The sequence below is a fragment of the Dendrobates tinctorius genome, unplaced genomic scaffold (assembly GCF_039654945.1).
Source record: "Dendrobates tinctorius isolate UK_male_01 unplaced genomic scaffold, ASM3965494v1 ptg000012l, whole genome shotgun sequence".
NCBI classification, from domain to species: domain Eukaryota; kingdom Metazoa; phylum Chordata; class Amphibia; order Anura; family Dendrobatidae; genus Dendrobates; species Dendrobates tinctorius.
In genome coordinates this window covers 2,910,504-2,922,032 of record NW_027361680.1, presented here as the reverse complement: position 1 = coordinate 2,922,032, position 11,529 = coordinate 2,910,504, and the positions used below count along the sequence as shown (strand labels likewise).

The window sequence follows — 11,529 nt, the reverse complement described above, 5'->3', positions numbered from 1 at the left end:
CCCTGTCAGTGATTAATTTGTTTTTCAACAAGCATACCTTTAACAATTTTTAGCTTGGTTTTTAGCTTATTAGTCTTGTGAATGTATTGTGTAACAGTTATTATTTAAGCTACTGGGCATTATAAAAAAATACAAACTTTCCTTTTACTCAAAGTAAGAGAACCAGATAAAACTATAAAAAAACTAGTTTTCAAGCTTTAAGTCAATTTTCTATGCATGTGATTTAAAGAAAAAAACTCATTCACAAAGGAAGCATGCCTTGAGCCCTGCTTGGGATCACGAAAAGACAAATTACAACATGATTCCAAAAAACTTGGGACCCTGTGTAAAATGTAAAGAGAACAAGAAGACAATGATTTGGTAATCTTTTTTAGTCCTCTTGTATTCACAATTAGAGATGAGGAACCCGAACAATAAAGTTTGGGATCTGTACCAAACACTTACTGTTCAGGCACGGACCCTGAACAGGGGCTTCTCCAGGAAGTCCTTGGCACTGTCCAGGTTCGGCACCCCGAACATCGGCTGTTTCCCACAAGGTCATCTCCATGACAGTGCGATAAACACCTTTGGGTCTAATCAGTGGTAAAATCATTACCATCAATCAGAGAGATGCGGTTCTCAGGCTGTCAGATGATAGCGTGAGCAAGCAGCTTTGCCAGCGGTAAAAATGTTACCGCCAGTCAAAGGCGTTGGCTGATAAGAGAGTGCTACATTCATGTGATATTGGTTTATTCTCCTCATTTAAAATCTATTTTACTTATGTTCTATTTGTTTCCCTCTGTCTACTTTTTTGCTATAGAGTGAAAATTTAGTGTAGTTTTTGGTCACAATTATACAGAAATATGGAAATTCTGAAGGTTTCACAAACTTTCTAGCAGCATTGTAAATAAATGAATTTGGCTTTACAGGAGTTTCAATTTATTAACATACTGTTTGTGTAGAGTAATAAATAATATAAAAATATTCAATAATTACCTTTCTTAAGCCGTCGGATAACTACCAAAAAAATCACTGCAAGGGATAATGCACTAGTAGCAATGGATACTCCAATTATAAATATTGCATTTCTGTGAACTTCCTGATGATTCACCAATCTCTCTTGTGCTAAAGATATAAAAATATTTATTACTAGTAATCATTGCTGGTTAAGACAGGAAAGAAATGTTGCACACAACCAAGAGGGATGACAAATGTGTTATCCATAAATTCATTTAAAAGGTGTACTCTCATGTTATTAACTTGCTTCATTTACTGTAGTTAGCATTAAAATATGAGTGTTTACAATTGCCTTGCTTTTTCTATCTACTATCATTTTCATGCTGTGAGAGCTTTAGGCTATGTGCACACGTATGCAGAAAATTCCTGACTCAAAACCGGACTCCTTCCCAGAAAACACGTGTTTTTTTCCGCGCGTTTTCTGCTCTTTTTTTTAGCTTTTTTTGCGCAAAAAACGCGCATTTTTTATGCTGTTTTTTCCAGAGCGTCCCCAGTCTCATAGAAAATAGCTAGAAATGTGGATTTTTCCACGAAATTAATGAGCATGCTGCGTTTTTTCCGTGATTCGACAGCTGTGCCAGGCAGCGATCTTGTCACACAGTAAAAAAAAGCAGGTACGGCAGGTTAGGGCTAGTGATATAGTTAGAGTTACTGCTAGGGTTAGGGTTACTGTTAGGGTTAGTGCTATGGTTAGGGATAGTGCTATAGTTAGGGTTAGGATTTGTGCTATAATTAGGGTTACTGTTAGGGTTAGAACTATAGTTAGGGTTATTGCTATAGTGTTAGGGCTAGAGTTAGGGTTACTGTTAGGGTTAGGGTTAGTACTATAGTTAGGGTTAGGGATAGTGCTATAGTGTTAGGACTAGAGTTAGGGTTAGTGCTATAGTTAGGGTTAGGGATAGTGCTATAGTGTTAGGACTAGAGTTAGGGTTAGTGCTATAGTTAGGGTTACTGTTAGGGTTAGTGCTATAGTTAGGGTTACGCTGCAGTTATGGTTACTGTTAGGGTTATGGTTACTGTTAGGGTTAGGGTTACTGTTAGGGTTACGGTTATAGTTAGGGTTACTGATAGTTAGGGTTAGTTTTACTGTTAGGGTTAGGGTTGCAGTTAGGGTTACTGTTAGGCTAAAGTTAGAGTTATTGTTAGGCTAAAGTTAAGGATAGGGTTGGGGATAGGGTTAGGATTGAGGCTAAAGCTTGGGTTAGCTTTGGTTGTCTAATTTCTCCTGTTACGCTTGGGAAAATAAAAATTTGGGGGCGAAAATCATTTTTGTGGAAAAAGTATGATTTTTTTATTTTCACAGCTCTAAATTTTAAACTTCTGTGAAGCACTTGGGGGTTCTAACAGCGCCCAACAGTGGTTTACCCCCATATATGGGGTATCGACGTATTCGGGAGAAATTGCACAAAAAAAATTGTGGTTCATTTTCTCTTTTTTGCACTTGTGAAAATAAAAATATTGGTTCTGAAGTAAAATGTTTGTGAAAAAAAGTTACAGTCATATGTTAAAGTTTGTGCACCCCTATTAATGTTAACCTTTTTTCTTTATAACAATTTTGGTTTTTGCAACAGCTATTTCAGCTTCATATATCTAATAGCTGATGGACTCAGTTATATTTCTGGATTCAAATGAGGTTTATTGTACTAACAGAAAATGTGCAATCTGCATTTAAACAAAATTTGACCGGTGCAAAAGTATGGGCACCCTTATCATTTTCTTGATTTGAACACTTCTAACTACTTTTTACTGACTTCCTGAAGCACTAAATTGGTTTTGTAACCTCATTGAGCTTTGAACTTCATAGCCAGGTGTATCAAATCATGAGAAAAGGTATTTAAGGTGGCCACTTGCAAGTAGTTCTCTTATTTGATTCTCCTTTGAAGAGTGGCATTATGGGCTCCTCAAAACAACTCTCAAATGATCTGAAAACAAAGATTATTCAACATAGCTTTTCAGGGGAAGGATACAAAAAGTTGTCTCAGAGATTTAACCTGTCAGTTTCCACTGTGAGGAACATAGTAAGGAAATGGAAGAACACAGGTACAGTTCTTGCTAAGCCCAGAAGTGGCAGGCCAAGAAAAATATCAGAAAGGCAGAGAAGAAGAATGGTGAGACCAGTCAAGGACAATCCACAGACCACCTCCAAAGACCTGCAGCATCATCTTGCTGCAGATAGTGTCACTGTGCATTGGTCAGCAATACAGCGCACTTTGCACAAGGAGAAGCTGTATGGGAGAGTGATGCGAAAGAAGCCGTTTCTGCAAGCACGCCACAAACAGAGTCACCTGAGGTATGCAAAAGCACATTTGGACAAGCCAGTTACATTTTGGAAGAAGGTCCTGTGGACTGATGAAACAAAGATTGAGTTGTTTGGTCATACAAAAAGGCGTTATGCATGGAGGCTAAAAAACACAGCATTCCAAGAAAAACACTTGCTACCCACAGTAAAATTTGGTGGAGGTTCCATCATGCTTTGGGGCTGTGTGGCCAATGCCGGCACTGGGAATTTTGTTAAAGTTGAGGGTCGCATGGATTCAACTCAGTATCAGCAGATTCTTGACAATAATGTGCAAGAATCAGTGACGAAGTTGAAGTTACGCAGGGGATGGATATTTCAGCAAGACAATGATCCAAAATACAGCTCCAAATCTACTCAGGCATTCATGCAGAGGAACAATTACAATGTTCTGGAATGGCCATCCCAGTCCCCAGACCTGAATATCATTGAACATCTGTGGGATGATTTGAAGCGGGCTGTCCATGCTCGGCGACCATCAAACTTAACTGAACTGGAATTGTTTTGTAAACAGGAATGGTCACAAATACCTTCATCCAGGATCCAGGAACTCATTAATAGCTACAGGAAGTGACTAGAGGCTGTTATTTTTGCAAAAGGATGATCTACAAAATATTAATGTCACTTTTATGTTGAGGTGCCCATACATTTGCACCGGTCAAATTTTGTTTAAATGCAGATTGCACATTTTCTGTTAGTACAATAAACCTCATTTGAATCCAGAAATATAACTGAGTCCATCAGTTATTAGATATATGAAACTGAAATAGCTGTTGCCAAAACCAAAATTGTTATAAAGAAAAAAGGTTAACATTAATAGGGGTGCCCAAACTTTAACATATGACTGTAAATGTTTATTTTTTCCTTCCACATTCCATTTATTCATGTGAAGCACCTGAAGGGTTAATAAACTTCTTGAATGTGGTTTTGAGTACCTTGAAGGGTGCAGTTTTTAGAATGGTGTCACTTTTGTGTATTTTCTGTCATATTGAACCCCAAAATCACTTCAAATGTGAGGTCGTCCCTAAAAAAATGGTTTGCTAAATTTTGCTGTAAGAATGAGAAATCGCTGGTCAACTTTTAACCCTTATAACTTCCTAACAAAAAAAATGTTGTTTCCAAAATTGTGCAGATGTAAAGTAGACATGTGGTAAATGTTATTTATTAACTATTTTGTGCGATATGACTCTCTGATTTAAGGGCATAAAAATTAAAAGTTTGAAAATTGCAAAATTTTCAAAATTTTCGCCAAATTTACATTTTTTTAACAAATAAACACAAGTCATATCAAAGAAATTTTATGACTATAATGAAGTACAAAATGTCATGAAAAAACATTGTCAGAATCACGAGGATCCGTTGAAGAGTTCTAGCGTTATGACCTCATAAATTGACACTGGTCAGAATTGGGCCGGTCACGAAGGCAAAAACAGGCTCTGGCGCGAAAGAGTTAATGTTGATGATTATGGCTTGCAGTCAATTAAAACTCAAAAGTCATTATGTCAGTAAATTAGAATACTTTATAACACCAGCTTGAAAAAATAATTTTAAAATCTGAAATGTTGGCCTACTGAAATGTATATTCAGTAACTTAACTCAATACTTGGTCGGGGCTCCTTTTGCATCAGTTACTGCATCAGTGCCATGTGGCATGGAGGCAATCAGCCTGTGGCACTGCTGAGGTGTTATGGAAGCCCAGGTTGCTTTGATAGCAGCCTTCAGATCGTCTGCATTGTTGGGTCTGGTGTCTCATCTTTTTCTTGATAATACCCCATAGATTCTCTATGAGGTTAAGGTCAGACGAGTTTGCTCGCCAATCAAGCACAGTGATACTGTTGTTTTTACACAAGATATTGGTATTTTTGGAAGTGTTGAGAGATGCCAATTCCTGCTGGAGAATGAAATTTTCATCTCCAAAAAGCTTGTTGGTAGAGGGAAGCATGAAGTGCTCTAAAATTTCCTGGTAGACGGCTGCGCTGACTTTGGTCTTGATAAAACACAGTGGACCTACACCAGCAGATGACATGGCTCCTGAAACCATCATTGATTGTGGTTACTTCACATTAGACCTTGGAAATCAAGGTTTCAGATTCAGGAGGAAGAGTGAAGATACAGACACTCCAAGCTGCTTAAGGTCTAGTGTGAAGTTTCCACAATCATTGATGGTTTGGGCATTTCTGGGAAAAATTTTGCGATTGCTCAAATGCATGATCTCACCATAAAAGGGGCCTTTGAAAATATGTCTGTGATCAATGGGGTTGCTCAAGAGTCGGGGGCTGACACCAAGTACCCACACTTTGCAGTCAATGGCAAATGATATAGTGGAGCAGCTGTTGCTTCCAGGACCCTAACGGTGGAGGGTTTTAGACATGGTCCATTTGCATGTTTCTGGGGGACATCTGGGGGTAGAGAAAACACAGGAGAGAATAACACAGAAGTTCTATTGGTTGGGATGTTACCGGGAGATCCTGAATTATTTTAGGTCCTGCCCCACCTGCCAGATAACAGCTCCCTCTTGTCAGGAACACCGCACTGAACTTGCTCACTGAGCCAGTGCGTGTGTCCTGAGTAAAGCGAACTGTGCTCAATGATACCTGTGGAGCGGGCAGCAGCCGAGTAGATGCGTACTTCAGAGCCGCAGGACCTGAAGCACGTGACTGCTAGGGGCGTGGCCTAAACTCCAGGGAGCTAGGAGCAGCAAGAGAACTCCTAGCACGGTAACTGCGAGACAAAGTTACCAAGGGGCATAGACAGGGAGAATAGTCAGGACGTAGTCAATGAGTCACACACAGAGATAGCTGCAAAGTACAAGAGGGGCGAGCAGGGAGTAGTCAGGTCACAGGCAATGAGTCATACACAGAGATAATATGCAGTACAGAATCAACAGGCAAACTCACAACGGGAAACAGAACCGGGTCAGAACCATATAAACAAGCTATAACAACAAACAGGTGCAGGCACACAGGGATCAGCACACTAGGCCCAAGGCAAAAGTATAACTGGCAGGGATTGAAGCTTCCCAGGGGTTTAAGAAGCTCTCCCAGAACCAGAAAGAGGCCACCATCATTAACCCCATGTGTGCAGGTCAAAACCTGCACTGAGCTCCAGACATTAACCCCTGACGTGCAGCTCAAAAACCTGCACTGGGATCATGACACCTCTTCTCACTTCCGAAGTCCCCTGGTCCCGTTACCCGTAATAGAGATCCTATTTGAGAGAATTGTCATGGACCTAGTAGGTCCTCTAGTTAAGTCTGCATGAGGGCACCCATATATCCTAGTGGTTATGAACTATGCAGTCCGGTACACTGAAGGCCCAGGAACCTGTCTATATTTTTGATAGGACGAGCCTGCCGAAGGAGATTTTGACAGACCAGGGAACCCCTTTCATGAGCAAGGTAATGAAAGAGCTGTTGTGAGTTCATTTTCTCCTTCACCATTGAGGTCTGATGAACTCCCTCTTCTGGTGAAGGAAGGTAGTGAGGCTGATTACAAAGCACCTGAGCAGAATGATGATGACTGGGTGACTGGAGTTACTGACTGGATATAAGGCAGCCGACGCCCTTCTGCCTTGCGGGTGATTTCTCTGGGGGATTCTTGGAGACCAGTGTGATTCCTGCTCCTCAAAAGCTAAGTTTTTCTGCTCTGCCTTTTGCATTTGTATTTTGGTTTTGTTTTGCCTTGTTTTTCTGATTTCTTCCTTTCCCTGCTGGGTGAGCTGAATTCCTTTTTGCTCTGTCTTCAGAAAATACCTGAGTACTGATATAGTCTTTATGAAGCCTAGCGTCTTCAGAGCTTTTTTCCCTATCAGTCTGTTGGTTCTTGTTTTTGAGAGGGTTTTGTCGGATTGCAGACAGCAGCTTTTCTATCCTGTCCTATATAGTTAGCTTGGGCCCCATCATTTGCTCAGCCTATCTTTCTATCTGTGTGAGTGTTTTTTCATCTTGCTTCACCGTCATTATATGTTGGGGACTGCCTATTGCTTTGGGGTCTGCTCTGGGGCAGTTTAGATTTCCCTTTCTGTCTTTAGGCTATGTAGTTCTCCGGCTGTGATCGAGGGGTCTAGGGCACCGTAGGAACCCCCACGGCTACTGCTAGTTGTTGTTGTTAGGTTCAGGGGTCAGCAATCCGATAGCTGCCAACTTCTCTGGTTTTCTGGACTTAGCTAGTATTTCTGTTTTTGCCTCCTACGGTGACTCATTCATAACAGAATCACCCGCCATACCGCAGATCCTAGGGTACTCAATAGCAGGAAAGAATTGTAAAAAAAAAAAAAAAAGTGTGTATATTTTTTCCTCTATATCTCTGAGGCCGTAGGGGGAATTTTTTTTCTCTCAATGGAGATAAAGCAATTGTCTGATCGTGTGGAGCAGCTCGCTGCGGAAGTGCGGGGAATTTCCACCTACCTTGCTCATTCACATGCTGCTGAACCAAAGATCCCTACTCCTGATGTGTTTTTTGGGGATCGGTCTAAATTTTTGAATTTCAAAAATAATTGTAAATTATTTTTTGCCTTGAAGCCTAACTCGTCAGGGAGCTCCGCGCAGCAGGTTAAAATTGTCATCTCTTTGCTGCGTGGCGATCCCCAGGATTGGGCGTTTTCTTTGAAACCAGATGATCCTATTCTGACTAATGTGAACTCATTTTTTCAAGCCTTGGGGTTGTTGTATGATGAACCTAATGCTATTGATCAGGCTGAAAAGATCCTGTTGGCATTGAGCCAGGGTCGAGATTCTGCAGAATTGTACTGTCAAAAATTCCGAAAGTGGGCGGTCCTTACTACCTGGAATGATAATGCCTTGGCAGCTCTCTTTCGGAAGGGTTTGTCAGAAGCCGTAAAAGATACTATGGTGGGATTTCCTGTTCCCTCTGGTCTTGACGATTCTATGTCATTAGCCATTCAGGTTGATCGGCGTTTACGTGAACGCAGGACTGCACGAGAGGTGTTGCCACCTGTTGAACAAGTGTCTGAACCTATGCAATGTGATAGTTTTGTCCAAGGAGCAACGTCAGGAGTTCAGAAGGCATAATAAGCTGTGTTTTTTTTGTGGAGATGCCTCGCATATTATTTCTGTCTGTCCTAAACGAGAGAAACGTTTTGCAAACACGTTTTCTGTTGGTGGTGTTCAACCTAAGTTTCTTCTGGCAATTACTCTGATCTGCTCCCTGTCCACATTTTCTGCCAAGGCTTTTGTGGATTCGGGAGCAGCCCTGAACCTAATGGACTTGGATTTTGCTAAATGTTGTGGATTTCCGATGACACCTCTGCGGACGCCTATCCCTTTGAGGGGGATTGATGCTACTCCTTTGGCGAAAAATAAACCTCAGATTTGGACCCAGGTGGTAATGCGGGTCGCCCCAGACCATCAAGAAAATTGCAGACTTTTGGTGTTGCATAAGTTGCATGATACCATTGTTCTGGGGTTTCCCTGGTTGCAAATTCATAATCCAGTTTTGGATTGGAAATCTGTGTCTATGGTGAGTTGGGGTTGTTGGTGTGCCCTTAGTGAGGCTCTGGTTTTTTCCACCTCTCCTCAGTCGCAGGATGTTCCTGACTATTTGGCAGACTTTTATGATGTATTTAGTGAGAATGAGTCTGCGTCTTTGCCTCCTCATAGGAGTTATGACTGTGCAATTGAACTGAGCCCAGGGTGTAAATTTCCCAAGGGTCGGCTCTTCAATTTATCTGTACCCGAGCATGAGGCTATGCGATCCTATATTAAGGAGGCATTGGAGAAGGGTCATATTAGACCATCCTCTTCACCCTTAGGTGCTGGCTTTTTTTCGTGGCCAAAAAGGATAGTTCATTAAGGCCTTGTATTGATTATCGTGCCCTCAACAAAATTACTATTAAATATCAGTATCCGTTACCCTTGATTTCGGATCTATTCTCCAGAGTTAAAGGTGCTTGCTGGTTTACCAAGCTTGACCTCAGGGGGGCGTATAATCTTATCCGCATTAAGCATGGGGATGAATGGAAGACGACGTTTAATACTCCGGAGGGACATTTTGAGTACCTGGTGATGCCTTTTGGGCTCACTAATGCCCCTTCTGTCTTCCAGTGCTTCATGAACGACATTTTCTGAGACTTTGTGGATAAATTTTTGATTATCTATCTGGATGATATTTTGATCTTCTCCAAGGATTGGGATTCTCATGTGCAACATGTTCGGACTGTGTTCCGGATCTTGAGGGAGAATTCCCTGTATGTCAAAGGATCGAAATGCCTTTTTGGGGTACAGAGGATTTCATTTTTGGGATTTATTTTGTCTCCGTCAACTATTGAAATGGACCCGGCCAAGGTACAGGCCATTTATGATTGGGTTCAGCCCACTTCTTTGAAGGCCCTCCAGAAGTTATTGAGTTTTGCTAATTTATATCGGAAATTTATAGCAAAATTTTCTAGTATTTCCAAGCCATTGACTGATCTGACTAAGAAGGGTGCTGATGTGTTGAATTGCTCTCCAGAGGCTGTTTCTTCCTTTCAGGAGCTGAAGCGAAGATTCACTTCTGCCCCGGTTTTGCGGCAACCTGATGTCTCACTCCCGTTCCAGGTAGAGGTGGACGCTTCTGAGATTGGTGCAGGAGCTGTTTTGTCCCAAAAGGATCCTGTAACATCTAAAATGAATCCCTGTGCTTTCTTTTCCTGAAAGTTCTCTCCATCTGAACGTAACTATGATGTGGGGAATCGGGAACTGTTAGCCATGAAATGGGCATTTGAGGAGTGGAGACATTGGTTGGAGGGAGGTAAACACCAAGTCGTGGTCCTCACTGACCACAAGAATTTTATTTACCTGGAGTCGGCCAAATGCTTGAACCCTAGACAGGCTAGGTGGGCCTTGTTTTTTACACGTTTTGATTTTGTGGTCTCTTTTCTTCCTGGCACTAAGAATGTCAAGGCAGACGTCCTCTCTAGGAGCTTCTTTGCTGATTCTCCTGTGGTGACCAAGCCTGCTGCCATCTTAGGCGAAGGGGTAGTTCTTTCTGCCATCTCGCCCGATTTGAGACATGCTCTGGAAGAGTTCCAGGAGGACAAACCTGAGCGTTGTCCCAGTGGAAAGTTGTATGTTCCTGACCAGTGGAAGAAGAGAGTGATGCCTGAAGTTCATTGCTCTGCATTGGCTGGTCATCCAGGTATTTTTGGTACTAGAGATCTGGTGAGTCGGTCTTTTGGGTGGCCCGCCTTGTCTCGTGATGTCAGGAATTTTGTGCAGTCCTGTGGGACTTGCTCCCGGTCTAAACCTTGTTCTCGCTCTAGTGGGTTGTTGATGCCTTTGCCGGTACCCAGGAGGCCATGGACCCATATTTCAATGGATTTCATCTCTGATATGCCTGTCTCTCAGAGAATGACTGTTATTTGGGTGATTTGTTAAAAGTTTCTCTAAGATGGTTCATCTTGTACCACTCCCTAAGTTGCCATCTTCCTCTGAGTTGGTGCCCCTGTTTTTGCAACAGGTGGTTCGCTTGCACGGGATTCCTGAGAACAATGTATCTGACAGAGGAGTTCAGTTTGTGTCTAGATTTTGGAGGACTTCTGTTCCAAGCTGGGAATTCAGTTGTCCTTCTCCTCTGCTTTTCACCCTCAGACCAATGGGCAGACGGAGAGAACAAACCAGACCTTGTAGTCGTATTTGAGATGTTTTATTTCCGCTGATCAGGATGATTGGGTTTCATTTTTGCCCTTGGCTGAATTTGCTTTAAATAATAGAGCTAGTTCTGCCACTTTGATGTCACCTTTTTTTTGTAACTTTGGGTTTCATCCTCGATTTTCTTCAGGGCAGGTGGAGCCTTCTGCCTGCCCAGGTGTTGACACTGTGGTGGAGAGAATGCACCAGATCTGGGACCAAGTGGTGGATAAGTTCTCTCTCTCCCAGGAAAAGGCCCAGCGGTTTTCCAACCGACATAGGACCATTGGTCCCCAGTTAAAGGTTGGTGATATGGTTTGGTTATCATCAAAAAATATCGCTATGAAGGTGGCTTCTCCTAAGTTTAAGCCTAGATTTATTGGACCTAACAAGATTTTGGAGATTATTAATCCGGTCTCTTTTCGTTTGGCTCTTCCTGTCACATTTAAAATTCATAATGTGTTTCATAAGTCCTTCTTGAAGAGGTTTGTTGAACCAGTTGTGATACAAATGGGATATGCATGAGTGAGAGACTGGTATAGATAGGCATCCAGTCAATAAGATAGTGATTGCAGTACATTGAAACATCCATTTGGATACTATGGATTGTGAT

General features: G+C 41.9%; 1 protein-coding gene across 1 annotated transcript in view; it reads right to left on the bottom strand.

The window, feature by feature from the left end:
* Positions 1-391: 391 nt before the first annotated feature.
* LOC141067361 (L-selectin-like) overlaps positions 392-11,529 on the bottom strand; it is a 297,474-nt gene continuing 286,336 nt past the window's right edge. The window contains exons 10-11 of the mRNA XM_073558054.1: positions 976-1,104; positions 392-564 (exon numbers count right to left, since the gene is read on the bottom strand). Coding sequence (XP_073414155.1) covers positions 392-564; positions 976-1,104 — 302 coding nt within the window. The remainder of the gene's footprint in view (positions 565-975; positions 1,105-11,529) is intronic.